The sequence below is a fragment of the Capra hircus genome, chromosome 27 (genome assembly GCF_001704415.2).
Source record: "Capra hircus breed San Clemente chromosome 27, ASM170441v1, whole genome shotgun sequence".
In the NCBI taxonomy this organism is placed as follows: Eukaryota; Metazoa; Chordata; class Mammalia; order Artiodactyla; family Bovidae; genus Capra; species Capra hircus.
This window is the reverse complement of record NC_030834.1, coordinates 8,723,134-8,745,236: the sequence shown is the minus strand read 5'-3', so window position 1 is coordinate 8,745,236 and position 22,103 is coordinate 8,723,134. Positions and strand designations below refer to the sequence as shown.

Genomic DNA, 22,103 nt, shown 5'->3' with positions numbered 1-22,103 from the left:
AGAGAATAATAGTCATTAACAAATTAAAAATATAGGTTTATTATTTAGAAAACATGTGATCTCTAAACATTATAGTCAACTCAAATTTAAAGAACTCAGAAGTGAAACAAGTCTAAACTCAATAAAACATGGTTTTTTGAAAATGTAATTAAGAAAATTAAGACTATATAGATAGAAAAAATAATAATTACTAAAAAAACTTATAAATTACACAATATTATCTGCTATTTTCAGGGAACCCTTCACAATGGTGACTAATGAAAAGTACAGAAAATGTCTAAAATTCTACTTAGATGGATGCTACAGTTTTTTTCCTACTGCTGCTTTCTGTTACAATTCCTGTTAAACGTCTTAGGTTATTTATTTTTCTGCTGGCGATGTTTGTTCTTTCACTGGTAACTAACTCCCTCAAACTTGATTAAGAAGTCAAAGTCTAGGGACAAACTCATCAGAGCAAAATGCAACGTTTTTAATCAGACTTAATATCTTAAAATTGACGGCCTCATTCTCATCTTCTCTATCTCCACTCCTGACTAAAGGAGCTCCTCTCCTCCTCCCGCCCTGGAAAGGACAAGAGCAGGTGCCTGGGGCTCCACTCTCCACATGGCAGCCACTAGGACAGGCGACACACAGGCTGAACAGGCTTTCTGTCCCAGGAAGGGCACTCTTGTGATCTGCACAGCTGGTAAAGAGCTCACTTAAAAATGGTAATAATTCACTTTAAACCTAATGATGAAATTAATTCTTCAACTTTGCTGTTTTTGATTATACAATACCCTAGCTAGCCATAACTCCTGAGGAAGACATTGCACTGAATACCTGTGTTCTGTAGGTAGTTGAGGAATTTCTTTCCCTCTTTTAACATATATACATAACATATAATTTAATGTTTTTAACAAACTCAGATTGTTATTCTTCCATGAAATAAACAGAATATTGCCTTAAAGGTCTAACACAGAGTTTGGAGGTAACTGATCCTACAATAAATGGCTCTCAGCTACTGTGTTTCATAAGCTTGTATGTTAATTTCCTGGGGTTTTGCTTTCTACCCCCCTCTCTCTGTCACTGAGGTCTGGGTCTCACTCCTATTTTTCTAATTTGCTTAGATTTATAAACCAGATTGAAGAATTAATGACTGCTGTACTTCAAATACTAAGCCAATGATTAATTTTTTGACTGAATCTTATTTTTCAACTCTTTTAATTTCAACCCTAAAGGAAAAAAATAACTGACATTATTGAGCACTCATCATTTTTAAGTGATTTACATGATTCTACTCATTTAATGTTCACAATAAACCTCCTGAGGTCTGAACTATTATTATCCCTGTTTTACAGATGAGGAAACTGAAGTACCAAGTAGCTAGGTAATTTCTAAGGTTATATAGCTTATAAACGTCAGAGGTGAGTCAAGAAACAATCTGGCTTCACTAAGCTCACTACGTTACCCCAAAAAGCTGGTGTCTGATGCATTTTTATATCTAGAAACCCAAGCCATTTATATATAATTTTATACCATTTGGCTAATTATTCCTGGGAAAACAAATAATTTACCAAGTTTGTTAAATTATAAAAATTTAAATAAAAGGCTACTCAGTAAAACTTTATTTATAGTTAAGTATAAGAATATCTCTTTATAAGAAGTTTTTGGTGTGAGATATGAAGGTCAATTTCTCATAAAGAAAACATGTTCCCCTTTCATTCTGACCATGTGTCAGGTTTCCGATCGTAAGTAATAGTTTTTGGATAGGTTACAGAAAAGAAAATCTATTATAAAGCCAACTGAGACTAAGTGGCTGGCAAAGTATGCTGCTATTATGGACACTTAAAACCTACCAGTTTTCCTGAATGTAAAGAGATAAACTGGACCACAGCAATGTCTCCAAGATCACTTCTAGTGCTGGAGTTCCAGGAATCTAAGAGCAGAAGGTAAATGGCCTCTTAAAACATACCTTGAGTATTCTTGAGGATATGGAGAGGAGTACCAGGTATGAATCTCATACTTCCCAAACTCGATAACAGAAGGACAGCGGACTTGTGGGTCAGGAGGACCAGTCACTCCAACTTTCTGTGCAGGGAGAAAGCACGTTGGTTACGTAAGTTAGCTACATTAGAAACACTAAAAGCGCAGTGAGAAAATACACTGGTTATATAAGTTAGCCACATTAAAAACACTAAGAAAGGTAACAAACAAAACGCAAAAACCACCTGAACTGAAGTGGCCTGTTCTCAGGATTCCACAAGGAATTAGAAAAGCCAGAAACAGGCTGATGAGTTTTGAAATAAGCTGTCTTATTCTTTAAAACGAGCAGCCAAAAGAAAACTAAATATGCTAATAAATCTCCTAGAACCAAATGCAGCTGGTGACACTACAGTTTCCATATTTAACAATACTGTGAATATCCGCAACTAAACTCCTTCCTTAATGACTCAGTAGTTAAAGAGACACCGCGGGCACGTGGGGATTCGGAGTCAGGGGTGGGGAGGAGGGCCTGCTGCCCACAGGCTGCGATCAGACATACAGCGCCCCAGCTGACGGCAACAGCAACGACCTGCTCAACACGGGAGCGCACACAGAAAGCAATCATCCTCCAGCCTGCAAGAGTCAGTACTAAGAACAATATGAAAAGAATATACCAAAACAAGAGTCTTCAGTCCATTGTACACTTCTCCTGAAACTCCCTTCCTAGTAGCTTTTCACAGGGGGATTTGATTTGCCTTGCGCCCAATGTAACAAGACTCATATATGCATATAGGCATACCTCAGAGATACTGTGGATTCGGCTCCAGACCACAGGAACAAAGTAAGAAGCACAATAAAGCACGTCACAAATTTTTGGTTTCCCAGTGCATATAAAAATTATGTTTACCCTCTGGTCTATTAAGTTTGCAATAGCATTATGTCTTTAAAAAAAACAACGGACATGCCTTAATTTAAAAATATTTTATTACTGAAAAATGCCAGCCATTATTTGAGCCTTCAGCAAGTCCCATAACAGATCACCAGAGCAAATACAATAATAATGAAAAAGTTTGAAATATTGCAAAAATTACCAAAATGTGATAAAGAGACATGAAATGAACAAATAAATGTTCTTAGAAAAATGGTGCTTGCTGGTAACACTTGCTCAACTCAGAGTTGCCACAAATTTCAATTTGTAAAAACATTATTACCTGTGAAGCACAATAAACTGAAGAGCAATAAAAGAAGGTATGTCCCCGTGTGTGTTGTATATATAACATATAATACCTAACCACGTATAATTATCATGGATATTCTATAAACATGAATTAAGGTTTTTAAAAATGGAGCTAGGATTCAACCTAATTTAACACAAGTATTAATAACTTTTAAAAGGAGCAATCAAAATTACCCTTCACCATTTTATGCTTTAAAAACCACTGAGAGATTACTAAAAGTCCCTTGCTGGAGCTCATGACAAACACACACCACACCCCACCCCCACCTCTAACAAATCTGAAAAGATATAATATCAAATTTATATTCTTTATAAAGAAAAAGCCTCTTCACCATAACTCATCTCAGGACTCCCTCTGGTCTTTCTAACCACTCCCTTTTCTAAAAGGCCAAGGGACGTATCTCAGGTTTCATGTTGGAGCATAGCCAGGTGAAACCTCACCTCTTCCTTAAGACACCTCAAAACAAAAAACAAACATCTGTTAGTTGGATAAACTGTAATATGACACCAAGGAGCACTGAGGCTCTTTCAAGAGCAAAAATCAAAAAGAAAAACACAAGATGGGGTTAGAGTAAGATTTTGTTTCTCAAAAGCCAAACAGAGCTCTGCAAAAGGTTTTAAACACACTGTTCTTTAAACTACATTCCAGAATCATGTACTGTAATTCACAAAGTAGCATCTTTTAGCCTATCTTCACAGCTCCAAATAACAAGAACAGTAACACAGAAAATATCAGAATAACCAGTCAGAAACCAAATCTAACCTCCTGAGCCAAGGATCACACAGGATGCACACAGGGCGAGACCACGCACCTGCGGCGACATCACCTGCTGCTGGAGAGCCTTCCCGTCCGCGGCCGGGCGCTCCTCCAGGCGGATGCCTGACGTGAAGGTGGACACCCAGCTCCAGTATAGCTGTTTGCACATCGCCGACACTAAGAGGGTCTGCGGAAGGCTGGAGGCACGGCACACCTCCCTGCCGTCAGGGCCCTCGGCCTCCTGCACTAGGAAACACGCCCGGCCACCCTCCAGCTCCCTTGTGAAAGAAGCCTCTGAGCCAGCGTGCAGAAGCAACAAAGGCTGCGCAGTCAGGAAGGAACAGGTGCACCCAATCACCCGTTAACCCAGTCCTTGCCAAAATCGAACTGCCAAGTCTGAATTACAAGGTTATCTTTGATTTCCTGTGTAAATTTCAGTCAAAATGTCATTAAATATGCAACTTTCCAAAGTAGTGGGTATTTAACAAATCAAGAGCACATAAGTATTTTAAGCTTTTAACTCAGGTGCTCCCACCCTGCGCCTTCCTCCTCATTTGAATATGCCAGAACGGCTAAAACAAGACGTACATTCTGGGCCAGAATGGACTGTCCAACCTAAGAAAACACGGGAGGGGGCACTGAACACACTAGTAATTGGGCTAAATCAAAAGAGGTATCTTTAAATATGCCTATTGTAGATAATGAAACTTATTACCAGCCATTTTGGAGAAAAGATTGTTACTTTTCTGCAAAAAAACTCCACTTCCATCCAATAGAGAGAGACCACTCTTGCATACAGAGACCCACAGTCTAGATCTGGTACAAAAGGAAAATCACAATTGAAGGTGACACAGCCCTGCCCCCTCCCCCGCCAGATGTTTCCTTTCCATTCCCTGTGGGAATGACACTTTGAGGTGGGAGTGGAAGGTAGGATTCCCCTTAGTATCAGCACGAGAATGTGCAATGGTGGGGGAAGATATGTCTTTCTGACATTGGAACATTTCCCATGAAAACTTTAATAAAAAACAGTCCTGCTCCTTAAGGATTAAAAGTTACCTGATGAAAGAGATGTGTAAGAATGAGGTCACATGCTACGAGGTGGAGAGAGCATGAACTGGGAAGAAAGAGCCTCAGCATGTGTGGGGTACCACCTGGGCAGACCCTGCATCTTGCACTGTCTTCTCCATCATTCCCCATTCAGTCCTCAAAGCAGGAAACACACGCCCACTTCACAGATGGGGAGGGATGTCGGGGAGGGAAACCAGGCTCAGAGAAGCTGAGAGCTAGAGAAGGGCAGCACAGGGCCAGCAAGAGTGAAGCACAGACAGAAAAGAACCGCAGGCACAAGGCGAGACAGAACTAATTAATTTCTGAACTCCAAAAGTTTGTAAAGTTTTTTGAACTAGAACTTAGCTTTCCAAAGTACACATCCATAGCCTCTTACCCAAAACGCTTGGAATAGAATGTGCTTTAGAATTGTGAACTTTCCTCGTTAGAAAAGTGTTACAGTATGTATATGTATCTTAAATCAACAGCCTCAGTAGGGTTTGGGACAACACTGCATAATCAGATACCTTAATATTTCTTCAGCAAAGCATATGAATATTCATATTAAATAGGATAACTAAAAAAATATTGGGCTTCCCTGGTAGCTCGGATGGTAAAGAATCTGTCTGCGTGCAGGAGACCCAAGTTTGATCCCTGGGTCAGGAAGATCCCCTGGAGAAGGGAATGGCAACCCACTCCAGTATTCCTGCCTGGAGAATTCCATGACAGACCATGGAGTCATGAAAAGTCGGGCATGACTCAGCGACTGACACAGCAAAGACTATACATATGTGCACACATATATATAGAGTCTCAAACCAGTTCAGATTATGTTTCCCAAACAACTGAATTAGGATAAGATCTTACAATATAATGACTTCTAATCAGTTTTCATTCTCTAAAGAAGATACATATACAGATGGGCAATATGCACATGAAAAGATGTTCAACGTCACCAGTTACCAGGGAAATGCAACTGTAAATCACACCCATTCACACCATTTGGACGGTTACTAAAAATAAATAAACCCCCAGAAAATGCCAAGTGTCAGCGAGCGCGTGGCCTTCGTGTATCTCGTGGATTATTCCACGCACAAGCCCCTGCCCCCAGCCTGTGATTCCAATACTCTGCTGTTCACTCCCTCACCTTGTTCAGCCTTCTGCTACGTGGTAGACAGTCCCTAGCTCAACAATTCAAAAACTGCACAAATCTATCCCTCCCCTCAGAGTCCTCTGCCCCCCACCGCCTGCTTTTTCTCCATAATGTTACCACATGATACAGTATTTACTTTAACCCATCCCCACTACTAAACTGTTAGCTCCTGAGAATAATAATTTTTTTTATAAGAAAAGTCTGCTTTGGTCCCTGTTTTATCTCTAGTGCCCAACGGTACACATGGTAACCAGCACCTGGCAACGTTTACCGTTAAATGAACGTCATCTATGTTAACAACTTCAGCTATTACCCATGCAGTTTCAGCTGTCACCTGTGTGCTGATAACCTGGCAATCCTACCTGGAAGCCCTCCTGATCTCCACATCGATACACACAACAGTCTAGACTTCGGACAAGCACCCAATCTGTGTAACCACGACTGGCAGAGACCATCCAAAGAAGCTCCCCTTCCCACATCCAGGATCATCATCCACTCAGAAAAGAACACTGGGAACTATGTGGTCCTGTCCTTTCGTTTAACCTCAACTGAACCCAGCACTCTGCCTTTCCCATCCTACCCTAATCCTTCGCACAACCTCTGCCTCCTGGACCCCCTCCACCTTCATCCAGGCCCTGGTCAGCCCTCACTGACCACTGTGAGCGCTGGACTGGAGGGCTTCTTTGACCCACTTCACACTGCATCACCAGAACTAGGTTTCTAAATGCAAATACAACCATGCCATCCTCTTTAAAATAAATTCTTCAGGAGCTCCTCAAGAGCTATTTAACGACTTTAAAGAACCACCATAACTAGAAAGCAAAGTACAGACTGCTTAACATGGACCACAGGATCTCCATGACCTGGTCTTCTGGTCTGTACTCACCTTTTCAACCTCGTCTCTTAACTGAACGCCAACCGAAGAAATTACACACAGTTCTAAGTGTTCAGTAACCTTTCTCACACCCAAACTATGCCATGAGAAATGCCCTCCTCTCCCCATCCAGTAGCTAATCCTCATTCATTCCTTGAACACCCTAGTCAAATACCACCTGCTCCCTGAGGACGACACGCACAGCCTAGGCAGACACTGTCATTCTCCCGGCATCTCAAGCATTTACCGCAGACTAGCAGTCAAGGGTTAACGATCTCGAGTCACAAGGCCTGGTTCAAATGCTGATTCTGATACTGATTAACTATGTAATTCCAGGTATGATAATCCTTCAAAGGCTTCAGTTTCTTCAGATGTTTGAAATGGGAGCAAGTAACAGCAAGATTTTATTAAATGCAAAAGCTGACACATAATGGTGAAGGTAGTGAACCTAGAACGCAATAACAGACCCCCCATGACAAACCACAAGGCTTCAGCTGCTGGCTTATGAACGCATGTTGTCTGGGGGGCAGGGACACAGCGTCTATGTGTCTGTGGGTTTCCAGCACCCACCACTAAGACAGCTAGCAGAAACTGGCACTGACTCAGTGCTCACCACATGTATGACACACCAAGTGCTTTGCAAATATAAATTCATTTCATCCTTTCAACAAACCTATTAGGTAACTTAGTTGACAAAGGTCACTCAGCAGAGACAGGATTTGAACCTGGGCAGCTTATTTCTAATACCTAGGCTCTTAACCACTATCTTAATGAATATTCAATAAAATTTTGCTAAACTGTCCAGTCCAGCAGGATGGTTCCCACAAAGAGGGGCAGCAAGAAGAAGGGCCAGTGGGCCATCAACAAGGAGGTAACCGGAGAATACACCATGGACACGCCCAAGTGCAGTGTGAAGCGGACTTCAAGAAGCATGCCCCGGGCACTCAAACAAACCCAGTAATCTGCCACGAAGGGGGCGGGGACTCCAGATGTGTGCCCTGACACCAGGCTCAACGCAGCTGCTGGGCCAGAGTAAGGACTGTCCCACACTGTGTCCAAGGGGGGGCTGTCCAGAAGGTGAAGATTCACCAAACAAGCTCTATACACTGGTTACCTCTGTTACCTGTCCACCACTGTCAAAAAATCTACAGACAGTTACTGTGGGTGAGAACTCACGGCTTAAGAGTGAGTTTGCATCTTGATTTTCCTATTGGAGTATTCGCTAATAGGCATGCCTATCTTCGAGCAGTTTCAAATTACAACACTACCTAGAGAGCATTTCCCAATACTATGCCCGGGCCCTTCTCCCCAGTCGCTGGAGTTCATGAATATCTGAACAGGGCGTAGGCAGGATGAGGTGATTTTAAAGTGCATTCTGGCTTGAGAATGGCTGCTTAGGTAGTTGGGACATTGAGGGTAAAATGTCAATGCTTTCACATGCATTTTGGTAATTCTAAGATAAATATTTTCCAAGGAAAAAAATAATTAGATAGGGATAACAACTCTCAGAGTGAAGGGAGTTGCTGAACCTAGTTTATTTCATTTCTAATTAACTGTTAAATTCTTTACGCAAAGAAAAAAGTTATTTCAAAAATGCTATTTACTTTCTAGACACACACACACACACACAGTCAAACCCTTCAAAATTAGAAAGCACTAAAATTACTAAGGAAATATAATACACTATTTGGTGATATTTTATGTAAAAACCCATTCTATATATTTCGAGGAGGCTGTCACGCTCTTCAACGTAATAACTTAAATACAAATGCTTCTTTTCAGTGATGAATCTTCTAAGAAAAACCATTCCTTCCAAGTTCACAAAATCACTTTTGAAAGATAATTCCAAATAAAACCCTATACTACCAATTTCTTATGCTTCTGTTTATGCTTCTGTGTTGTTGTTTTTTTTTTTTTAAAGAGGTGGCTGTTTTTTATGGAAGTGTTCACTAAATAGCTACTAACGATGGAACATAGTACCAGGCAAACTATACCCTTCTCCTGAAATTTTTTTTTATTTTTCAAAAAGCAAACAAAAAGCAAAACCAATTATTAAATGACCCTTCTTGAAGGGGGGGTGAAAAAAAGAAACACTGTGAAATACTTCAATAATGTTTGACTTACTTAGGTAATATATCACACAAAATTTAATTGCTCAAGATCATCACTATAAGCTATCACTATTGGGAGCTGCTTTTGTGACTGGTTAAAGCTCTATGAGAATTCAAATTATGTCTCACTCACAGCCCCTGCACCTAGCAATTTCTAGAACAGGGTAGGTACTTAAAATATGATGAGCTATTGATTGGATGGATTGCCATCTAAGACACTGTAATAAAATCTTCCTGCAAGATTTGTGGAACAATGGTTGAAGCAGTTTCTACTACAGCATGTCTAGGCTCTCCAAAATGACTCTGTATGTTATGTTTATAAATGCTGTTATTATTTAAAAACATCATCTAATCTAATCAATAGTGAGTCGCCCCACTGCTTTAACTCACTTTGTCTAGGACATTAGGTCAGAGAGCCTGGAAGCTGTTCTTAACATCCCCTTACTCCTTTAAACTACACATCAAATCTACCAAGTTACACCGACTCCACCTCTGAAAAGGATTCTAAATTCATCTTCTCCCCCATCTCCACTGCCGCCTCTCTAGTCTAAGTCACCATCTTCTTTCTTCTCGATCACTGAAAAAGCCTCTACATTTGTTTCCGTGCTTCTGCTCTTGGCTTGGAATATGAAGAATTTCAATCCATTCATATAGTGGCTAAAAAAAGAAAATTTAATTCATATTTGTTCTATTTCCTTGCTAAAATCATTCAATGATTAAAGAAGATGTGGTGTATACATACAATGGAATACTACTCAGCCATCAAAAGAATTATCATGACACCATTATTTGTAGACTCTAAAAAGAAAAAAAAGACACAAATACATTTATTTAAAAACCAGAAATAAGACACAAACATAGAAAACAAACTAATGGTTACCAAAGGGGAAAGGGACAGATAATATATGCTACTATATACAAAAGAGATGAACAAGGGTATACTGTAGAGATATATCGTAGGTATATCCTACTATACTGTAGAGATATATTGTAGGTATATCCTGCTATACTGTAGAGATATACTGTAGGTATATCCTACAATAAAACACAATGGAAATGCCATCTTTTTAAATCATTCAATACCTTCCCACTACGAGTGCAATAAACACTCCAGTCCTAACTTATGTCCTCATTTTATCTCCGGCTTCATCGTCTGTGGCTTTTGCTCATTGCACTCTGGCTGTCCTGGCCTTCTCTCATTTCCTCAAATGTACCAAGTTCTTTTATGCCTCCACACGTGTACAGGCAGCCCCCCATGTCTTCTCAGTAGCTCTTTGCCTTGCTGACTTTCTACTCATCTTTTAAGTTCCTGTGTGAATTATCGCTGCCTAGGAATACCAGAGACTGGTACAGGAAGTGTCTACTATGCCCTCTCACCACCTTCTTACTTTGTTCCCACTACTTATCAGCTTGTAACAACAGACTTATTTGTACAACTGTTTACTATGTGTTGCACTCATGAGACTGAATGTTTCATGAAGGCAGAGTCTGTGACTGTCTGTCTACCCTATAGCTCCAGCTCCACGCCAGGCACATGAATTCTAAATGCGTGGACTTCATGGGGAGATACCATCATTAGAACTTCAGCTCACTGCACGGTAGTGCACTAAATTATTTCCATAGTGTGCTTATGAGGATCAGCACAGGTTAGGACGCACAAGTCTAGCTGCCTATTTCCTTGGTGCCAGATATGTACATGGACAATCACAAGTTTAATAAAACACTGGAAGAAACATACTGTCTCCACTGGGCCTCAGCAAGGCTCAGCACCCCTTTTAACTCTCCCTAGTCATCGTCCTCTTCACATCTTTTCTCTTCACACCTATTATTACAACTTCTGGCTCATTTCACCCAATAGAAAACTTCATTTAAATATCCACTCAGTAGACAAATATTTACTGAGCCTTTACTATATTCCAAATACTCAGTATGAAGCAGTGACCAAAAAGAAGGTACCTGATCTCAAGGCACTGGCATTCCAGAAATGAATATTCACATTTATAAGTTAAGTGGTGAGTAGCCTGTAGGACAAGCAGGTAGGGGGACAGAGAGTGACACAGTGGGGATAAACGCACGTTGTTTCAGTTTGGGAGTTAGAAGAGCCTCTCTCATGGAAGACAGAAGCAGAGACCCAGACAGGGTGAGCAGTGAGCAGGCTCGCTCTCTGGGCCAGAGCAAGGACCGTGCAGCCCGGGGGCAGGAAGTGCAAAGGCGCCGAGGCGGGAGCGCGCCTGGCGCATCTGAGGGGGAGGGGCCTGAGCGCGCCTGGCGCATCTGAGGGAGGGGGGCCTGAGCGCGCCTGGCGCATCTGAGGGAGGGGGGCCTGAGCGCGCCTGGCGCATCTGAGGGAGGGGGGCCTGAGCGCGCCTGGCGCATCTGAGGGAGGGGGGCCTGAGCGCGCCTGGCGCATCTGAGGGAGGGGGGCCTGAGCGCGCCTGGCGCATCTGAGGAGGAGGGGCCTGAGCGCGCCTGGCGCATCTGAGGGAGGGGGGCCTGAGCGCGCCTGGCGCATCTGAGGGAGGGGGGCCTGAGCGCGCCTGGTGCATCTGAGGGAGGGGCCTGAGCGCGCCTGGCGCATCTGAGGGGGGGGGCCTGAGCGCGCCTGGTGCATCTGAGGCGGGGGGCCTGAGCGTGCCTGGTGCATCTGAGGGAGGGGTCTGAGCGCGCCTGGCGCATCTGAGGGAGGGGCCTGAGCGCGCCTGGCGCATCTGAGGGGGAGGGGCCTGAGCGCGCCTGGCACATCTGAGGGAGGGGGGCCTGAGCGCGCCTGGCGCATCTGAGGGAGGGGGGCCTGAGCGCGCCTGGCGCATCTGAGGGAGGGGCCTGAGCGCGCCTGGCGCATCTGAGGGGGGGGGGCCTGAGCGCGCCTGGCGCATCTGAGGGGGAGGGGCCTGAGCGCGCCTGGTGCATCTGAGGGAGGGGCCTGAGCGCGCCTGGTGCATCTGAGGGAGCGGGGCCTGAGCGCGCCTGGTGCATCTGAGTGGGGGGGGCTGAGCGCGCCTGGCGCATCTGAGGGAGGGGCCTGAGCGCGCCTGGCGCATCTGGGGGGGGGGGGCGCCTGAGCGCGCCTGGCGCATCTGAGGGGGGGGGCCTGCGGCTGGTGAGGTGTGAACAAGCGCCAGAATGGGAGGACCATGTGCGACGCGGGTAGGAGCAGTCACAGTGGGTCTCTTTAAATAGCCTCAGCAGGACTGAATGACACTGGAGGCTTCCTGGGCAGAGGAGTGGAAAGTCTGGAAACATTTATTCCGGCCCCCGTGTAAAGAATACAGCTCAGACACTGGGGTGAGCAGCAGAAGTGGAAGCAAGCACATAAGTATGGAGACATCAGAGCAGCCCGAGAGGAAAGGAAGGCAGCTCAGGCTAAGAAGGCGGGTGGGGAAAGAAGCACTCATGTTTTGGAGATATTCTGGAGGTAGGACCAACAGGATGTGCTGATGAACTGAATATGTACGGGTATGAGACAGAAAAAAAATCAAGGATGACACTTCTTTGGGCCTGAGAAAGTGAAAGAACAGAGCTACTGCTGATGCCCATTCTCCATAAAAGGAACCAGGGATTCTCAGAGAAATGGCTGAATCTACAACGTGAACGCGGGAGCCTAGGATATACTGCTGTGGCTAAAAGCAGATACGAAGATGGGCTATATAAATATTGAATCATTTCACTGTACACTTGAAACTTTTTTACAGTTATATAAAATTGAGGCCAATTATACCTCAACTTTAAAAATCATCAAATGAATAGAATAAATTGGACAAAATAACACACAAACACACACACACAAAGAAGCTCTCCCTGCCCAAATCTGGAACAACCTGAGCATTTAAATAAATACCAGTAAAAACAAATGATAACTCATTAAATAAGAATCTGTAAGTCATAGAGAGGCGGATGGATGGAAGGATGGATAGATAGATAGACAAAAAAAAGGAAAAGCTCTTCATTATAGTAGTATGCCAATTAAAAGACATATATGATGGAATTATAAAATCATCTAATTCCATCTAAAGCAACCAACAAAGTCTAGAGGATAAAATCGGTTGAGAAACAGCACATATTTAAACAAAGTACATACCCCAAAATTACTTAATTACAGCGGGCAAATGAGTTCACAGATAAGAAACATGGCATGATATCACTGTAACCAAGTGATCACAGGACACATCACCACTGTGGATGTTCTACAAAAAACGACCTGCACTCATCAGAAATGTCAAGGGCATGAAAAATAAAGACTGAGAAACTGTTCCAGGGTAAAGGAGAATAAGGAGACATAATGAGTAAACAAAACGCACAATCCTCAGTTGGCTAGTTGACCAGGACAAGGCCTCCTTTCCTTTTGCTATAAAGAAAATTAGCAGTACAACTGGTGAAATCGGAATAAAGTCTCCAGATTAGATAACATGTTTCATGGGTGTAAACTCCTGATCTGGACTGGAATGTGGTCACCTATAAGAATGTCCTTGCTTTTAGGAAATACACACAAGTAAACAGGAGTAAAAAGCATTAGTACACGTCTGCAACTTAATTCAGGAAAAAAGGTTCTTAAAAAGGGAAGAAACGACAACCTGACTGAACAAGACGGCGGAGGAGTGTGTGGACGTGGAGGACATCTCTCTCCACGGATACATCAGGAGCACACCTTCAGACACAGAAGTGCGTGCAGGACACGAGCTGGAGCAGACAGGGGGACCCCACCAGAGGACAGGAAGACAGAAAACCACGCAAAACCTGAGAGCAAGCCCCGGGCCTCTGGAGAGGGAGCACTGACGCCAAGAGCCTGGACTAGCAGAGAACTGACCTAGGGAGAGAAGAGTGAGAGCTCCCACAGAGGACACCGCCTGCACACAAGGCCCGCCATCACCCGACCCCAGCAGCGCCCTGTGCAGCACACTGCACCTAAGCACCAGACCAAACAAAGATGCAAACCCAGCCGTCAGCAGACAGGACTGCCCTTCCGCAGCCTTGCCCATCAAGGGAAAGACAGACACGCACACACTCAGCACACTCTCACCCCAGACGAGGCTTACTCAGACCACTGGACCGACCTTAGGAGCCCAGAAACCAAGAGGAAGAAAGAATTCAACCCTGAAGCCTGGGAAAAGGAGACCTCAAACACAGTATGTTAAAAAAAATAATGAAAAGGCAGAGAAATAATACACAAACGAAGGAACAAACTAGAAACAGAACTCCAAATAAATGAAGAGGAAATAGGCAAACTACCTGGAAAAGAATTCAGAATAGTGATAGTAAAGATGATCAAAAACCTTGAAAGCAAAATGGAGAAAGTGCAACAATCAATTAACAAAGACCTATAAGAATTAAAGAATAAACATACAGAGACAAACAACACAGTCCCTGAAATTAAAAATACTCTAGAAGGAATCACAGAATATCTGAAGCAGAAGAACGAATCAGTGAGCTGGAAGATAAAACGGTGGAAATAACTCCTGGAGGGCAGAATAAAGTACAAAGAATGAAAAGAACTGAGGACAGTCTCAGACTCCTGGGACAATATCAAATGCAAGAACATTTGAATTTTAGGGGTCTCAGAAGAAGAGGAGAAAAACAAAGAGTATGACAAAATTTCTGAAGAGATTATAGTTGAAAATTTTCCCAACATGAAAAAAGAAATAGTCAATCAAGTCTAAGAGGCACATAGTCCCATACAGGATAAACCCAAGGAGAAACATGGCAAGACACATATTAATCAAACAAAGACTAAACACAAAGAATATTAAAAGCAGCAAGGGAGAAGCAACAAGCAACATACACTTAACATAAGCGTAAGGGAAACCTCATACACTTAACAGCTGATCTTTCAGGAGAAATTCTGCAGGCCAGAAGGGAATGGCAGGATATATTTCAAGTACTGAAAGATTACTGAACCTAGCAAGTAGTGAAAGTACAACCAAGATTACTGTACCTGGCAAGGATCTCATTCAAAATTGATGGAGAAATAAAAAGCTTTTCAGACAAGCAAAAGGTGAGAGAATTCAGTACCACCAAACAAAACTTACAACAATATATAGTCAAGAAATGTGAGAAGAAAAAAAATCTACAAAATCAACCCCAAACAATTAAGAAAATGGCAATAGGAACAGATATATCAATAACTACTTCAAATGTAAATGGATTAAATGCTCCAACCAAAGACACAGACTGGCTCAAGGGATACAAAAACAAGACCCATATATATGCTGTCTACAAGAAATCCACTTCAGACCTCAAGACACATATAGACTGATAGTGAGAGGATGGAAAAATATATTCCATGCACATGAGAAGCAAAAGAAAGCTGGAGTAGCAATCCTCATATCAGAAAAAACAGACCTTAAAATAAAGATTACAAGAGATAAGGAAGGACACTACATAATAATCAAGGGATCAATCCAAGAGGAAGACAGAGCAATTGTAAATATCTATGCACCCAACATAGGAGCATCTCAATACATAAGACAAACACGAACACATAGAAGGAGAATCTGACAGGAACACAGTAATAGCAGGAGACTCTAACAGCCCACTCACACCAATAGGCAGATCATCAAAACAGCAAATCAATAAGGAAACACAAGTCTTAAATGATACATTAGATGAGATGGATCTCATCGATATCTTCAGGGCATTCCATCCAAATGCAGAAGATGACGTCTTCTCAAGTGCATGTGGAACATTCTCCAGGCTAGACCACATCTTGGGTCACAAATCAAACCTCAGTAAATTTAAGAAAATTGAATTGTATCAAGCATCTTCTCCGACCATAATGCTATGAGACTAGATATCAATTTCAAGGAAAAAAAAAAAAAACTGTAAGAAACACAAACACATGGAGATTAAACAACACGTTCCAAATAACTAACAGACCACTGAAGCAACCAAAAGGGAAACCAAAGAATTCCTAGAAACAAGTGACAATGAAAACATGACAAGTCAAAACCTGTGGGATGCAGCAGAAGCAGCTCTAAGAGGGAAGTTTACAGCGAAACAATCCTGCCTCAAGAAGCAAGGAAAACATCAAACAGACAACCTCGCTTTACACCTGCACTGGAAAAAAACAACAACAAAACAAAATCAGTAGAAGGAAGAAGTCACAAAGATCAGAGCAGAAATAAATGGAAGAGAAATGAAATAAACAAGTAAAGATTAATAAAACTAAAAGTTAGTTCTTTGAGACGATAAACAAAATTGACAAACCTTTAGCCAGACTCATCAAGAAAAAAAGAGAGAAGAATCAAATCAACAAAATTAGAAACGAAAAAGGAGAGGTTACAACAGACAATGCAGAAATGCAAAGGGTGATAAGAGACGATTATGAACAACTATATGGCAATAAAGTGGACAACCTGGAAGAAATGGACAGATTCTTAGAAAAGCTCAATCTTCCAAGACTGAACCAGGAAGAAATAGAAATTACGAACCACCTAATTACAAGCACTGAAACTGAAGCTGTGATCAAAAATCTCCCAAAAATCAAAAGCCCAGGACTAGATGGCTTCACAGGAGCACTCTATCAAACATTTAGAGAAGAGCTAATGCCTATCCTTCTAAAACTCTTTCAAAAAATTGCACAAGAAGGAACACTTCCAAACTCATTCTACGAGGCCACCATCACCCTGATACCAAAACCAGACAAAGACAACACAGGAAAAGAAAACTACAGGCCAGTATCACTGATGAACATAGATGCAAAAATCCTCCACAAAATTTTAGCAAACAGAATTCAGCAACAAATCAAAAAGCTCATACACAACGATCGAGTTGGGTTTATTCCAGGAATGTGCAAGGATTCTTCAATATACACAAATCAATCAATGTGATATACCATATTAGCAAATTTAAAGATAAAAACCATATGATAAAACCATATGATAATCTCAATAGATGCAGAAAAAGCCTTTGACAAAATTCAACACCCATTTATGATTAAAACTCTTCAAAAAATGGGCACAGAAGGAACCTACCTCAACATAGTAAAGGCCATATATGATAAGCCTAAAGCATACATTATTCTCAACGGTGAAAAATGGAAAGCATTCCCCATAAAATCAAACGGTGTCCACTTTCACCACTATTATTCAACATAGCTCTGGAAGTCTTAGTTACAGCAATCAGAGAAGAAAAAGAAATAAAATGAATCCAGACTGGAAAAGAAGTAAAGCTCTCACTGTTTGCAGATGACATGTTATTGTACATGGAAAATCCTAAAGACAGTATCAGAAAATTGCTAGAGCTAATCAGTAAATTTAGCAAAGCTGCAGGATACAAAATCAATACACAGAAATCACTTGCATTTCTATACATTAACAATGAAAATTCAGAAAGAGAAATTAAGGAATCAATCCCATTCACCACTGCAACAAAAAGAATTAAATATCTACAAGTAAACTTACCTCATGCGAAGAGTTGACTCACTGGAAAAGACCCTGATGCTGGGAAGGATTGGGGGCAGAAGGAGAAGGGGACGACAGAGGATGAGATGGCTGGATGGCATCACCGACACGATGGACATGAGTTTGGGTAAACTCCAGGAGTTGGTGATGGACAGGGAGGCCTGGCGTGCTGCCATTCATGGGGTGGCAAAGAGTCGGACACGACTGAGCAACTGAACTGAACTGAACTGAAACTTACCTAAGGAGACAAAAGAACTGTACACAGAAAATTATAAGACACTAATGAAAGAAATCAAAGATGACATAAACAGATGGAAAGATAGTCCATGTTCCTGGGTAGGAAGAATTGATATTGTGAAAATGACTATACTACCAAATGCAACCTATAGATTCAATGCAATCCCTATCAAATTACCAGCACACTTTTCTAGAACAAAATTTTTTAATTTTTTACTAGAACAAAAAATTCCCAACTCATATGGAAACACACAAGACCCTGAATAGCCAAAGCAGTCTTGAGAAAGAAGAATGAAGCTGGAGGAATCAAACTTCCCGACTTCAGATTATACTACAAAGCTACAGTCATCAAGACAGTATGATACAAAAACAGAAATACAGACCCACGGAACAAGACAGAAAGCCCAGAACTAAACCCATGCACCTATGGGTACCTGATTTTTGACAAAGGAATATACAATGGGGAAAAGACAGCCTCTTCAATAAATGGTGCTGGGAAAACTGGACAGCTACGTGTAAAAGAATGAAATTAGAACACTTCCTAACACCATACACAGAGATCAACCCAAAATGGATTAAAGACCCAAATGTAAGACCAGAAACTATAAAACTCTTAGAGGAAAACATAGGCAGAACACTGGACGACATAAATCAAAGCAAGATCCTCTATGACCCACCTTCTAGAGTAACAGAAATAAAAACAAAAGTAAACAGTGTGGGCAAGTGGGGCCTGATTAAACTTAAAGGCTTTTGCAAAGCAAAGGAAACTATAAGCCAGGTGAAAAGACAACCCTCAGAATGGGAGAAAATAACAGCAAAGGAAACAACTGACAAAGGACTAGTTTCCAAAATACACAAGCAGCTCATACAACTCAATGCCAGAAAAACAAACAACCCAACCAAATGTGGGGGAAAGACCTAAACAGACATTTCTCCAAAGAAGACATACAGATGGCTCACAAGCATATGAAAAGATGCTCAACGTCACTCATTATTAGAGAAATGCAAATCAAAACTACAATGAGTTATCACCTCACACCAGTCAGAATGGCCATCATCAAGAAGTCTACAAACAATAAATGCTGCGGAGGGTGTGGAGAAAGGGAACACTCTTCCACTGTTGGTGGGAATGTAAACTGACGCAGCCACTACAGAAGGTAGTATGGAGATTCCTTAAAAAACTAGGAACAGAAGCAGTATATGGCCCAGCAATCCCACTCCTAGGCATACGCCCTGAGGAAACCAGAACTGGAAAAGACACATGCTCATTTTTCACTGCAGCACTATTTACAATAGCTAGAACATGGAAGCAACCTAGATGTCCATTGACAGAAGAATGGATAAAGAAGTTGTGGTACATATAACAATGGAATACTATTCAGCCATAAAAACAAACACGTGTGAGTCACAGTTTTGATGAGGTGCATGAACCTAGGACCTATTATACAGAGCGAAGTGAGTCAGAAAGAGAAAGATAAATATTGTATTCTAATACATATATACAGAATCTAGAATAATGGTACTGAAGAATTTATTTACAGGGCAGCAATGGAGAAACAGACATAGAGAATAGTCTTATGGACATGGGGATAGGGGAGGAGAGGGTGAGATGTATGGAGAGAGTAACATGGAAACTGACATTACCATATGTTAAATAGCCAATGGGAATTTGCTGTATGACTCAGGAAACTCAAACAGAGGCTCTGTATCAACCTAGAGGGATGGGACAGGGTGGGAGATGGGAGGGAGGTTCAAAGGGGAGGGGATATAGGTATACACATGGCTGATTCATGTTGAGGTTTGACAGAAAACAGCAAAATTCTGTAAAGCAATTACCCTTCAATAAAAAAATAAAAAGAAAAAAAATTTTTTTTAAAGTAAAGAAACTCCTCTCTCCTTTGAATTCCCACTAAATACCATGTAAACACCTACTAGAGTACCTGTAACACTTTTTTTTTTTACTTATTGTCAGGAAAAGAACATGCCTTTAGAGGATAAGCAAGTTGTCTGAAGTATAAGTCAATAAAAGACCAGGGCTTGAACCCAGATCCCCCGACTCAAAGCCAAACCTGGTTAAGTCCTAAGATGGTGAAATGCTGAGTAAATGTTTCCTGAATATTCATACTGTTGTTTTTATTTCTCAAAAATGCATAGGAATGGAGGCGCAGACGTGGGGAGCAGACTTGCGGACACAGTAGGGGAAAGAGAGGGCAGGACAGACGCATAGAGCAGCCCCGACATACACACAGCCATGTGCAAAATAGACACCCGCCAAGAAGCAGCTGCGTGACAACACAGGGAGCCAGCTCAGCGCTACACGGGGGGGCCCCCTCGGCGCTCCACGACGGCCTGGGCGGGGACGGGGTGGGAGGGAGGCTCAGCGGCAGCGGGCATATGCATGCACGGCTGATTCACCTTGCTGTATGGCAGAAAGTGACACAATGTTGTAAAGTGATTATCCTCCAATTAAAAAAAAATACATAAACAATCTGTTCACTAGTCAATCTCTGAATCCAAAGAGGTTCACCCACACATCAGGAATCCCCAGCAGTGGCCTTATAAATTCTTAATTTCAAGATAAGAGATAGAACTCAATTTGGCTTACACAGTGAGTTGGTGGCAAAGGAGCAAGACAAAAGATAAGCAAAATCCAAGAGTCTTCATGATCCACACCTGCACTTCTCCTATCTTTTCTCCTGCCATTATCTACACCCTTGTTCTCTGCGTTTCAAAGAATACTTCCAGATCTTTGCACTTCCGTTTTTCCTAACTAATGAGACCACATTCCTTGTCATCCAGATAAACTCCTTTACATTTCTAAGACCAGCTCAAGCGGTACTTCCCCTCAATGAAGCCTCTCTGACTCCCCAGAGAGAAGTACAGGCTTGCCTCCTCTACTCCCCACACTTAACCTATTCTATAATTAAACTTCCACATTAAGGAAATTATTTACAAGTCTCTCCTGGCTGGAGAAGGAATCCTGTCATTTACTTTGGCATCTCAGGCAGCTGGCACATAAGCAGGCTCTGTGTCTGCACGTTTATATCTTGCTATGTGACAACAAAGGATTAAGGCACAAGCATTTAATAAATATTTCCTGAGTTAATGAATATGTGTTTCATCACCTGAGCGAGGTTTGGTTTTCGTTTGCGTGCCAGTCAAATCCTAAACTCTTCTTCATATAAGACAGAAAATAAACCAAGCTCATTGGATAGTTAAAGCAATGTGTTTATCTGCAAAACCAAACCAATTACCATGGGTTTGGAAAGAACACCTTAACCAGCAATGGACATGCACAAACCACATCAGACCAGACGGATGAATAAACTGCTACTGCTTTACCCACAATATAATTAACCCTGTTTCTTACCCACGAACAAACTGACTGTCCAATGCGAATATTCAACTTTACCTGCAGCGCTTGTTCTTGGATGTCACGAAATAATTCCATATCCTTCTCAGTCATGATTTCCTGACTCCCAAAGAGCCGGTCCTCGCTTTCTTGTTTGCCATCCCAGCCGTCCTGATTGTCTGCACGTTAAGAAAGGGCTTACATGTTATTGATGCTATCATGAGTTCAGCACCCAAACTAGAACAAATTTCAAAAGTCTTAATATTATTTATATAAGAGAGAAAAGGACAACACTAAGCTGACTTTCAGAAAGATACTGGTCAATAAAGGATATGTACCTATTATATCTGCCTTATAATGAAAACCCTGAATTGACTTAAAGCTTTTTAAAAATATTACACAACTAAATTTAAACTTCATTGAACAAGTCTGTATTTCAACATATACATACATGTATATATAAAAAGTAGAACAGGAAAAAGGTCTAAGGAATATGCAGCCTATTCTGAAATAACAAGGATATAAAACTTTTAACACATGTCAACACACAAATGTTGCTTTTTCATTCTTTGGTAGTATGGAAGAAGTTTATGGTATAGCAGGACATAATGTTCATCACTTTAGAGTAAAACAAGAAAACTCTGCTCCTCTTAAAATTCTCAATGATTCCACAGTCTTCATAAGGCCAACCCATTCTTATCTCAACAAAACAGTCAATTTCAACTGGTTATTTTAACTGATGCCCAGTGCCAACTCCCCAACTCCCCTCCCCTTCTGGGTGCCCGTTAAAAGCACAAAGTCCAAAGCCTGAGGATCACAGGCAGTAACCCTCTGGGAAAGTACAAGAAATTAAAATAAGCATTCACTGAATGACACACCTTCCTCAAATGGGTAAAGAAACGAGTGAGAGGGGTACTGGGGGATCAAGCGGAGCATTGGCCTTTGCATTTGAAAATGACATCAATGTGGTCCTGCTG

At 41.8% G+C, this 22,103-nt stretch overlaps 1 protein-coding gene across 2 annotated transcripts in view; it reads right to left on the bottom strand.

The window, feature by feature from the left end:
• KAT6A (lysine acetyltransferase 6A) overlaps positions 1–22,103 on the bottom strand; it is a 106,662-nt gene that overhangs the window by 23,703 nt on the left and 60,856 nt on the right. For both annotated transcript variants that reach the window (XM_018041955.1, XM_018041956.1), the window contains 2 exons: positions 21,187–21,305; positions 1,952–2,067 (listed from right to left, as the gene is read on the bottom strand). In XM_018041955.1, the coding sequence (XP_017897444.1) occupies positions 1,952–2,067; positions 21,187–21,305 (235 nt within the window). The remainder of the gene's footprint in view (positions 1–1,951; positions 2,068–21,186; positions 21,306–22,103) is intronic.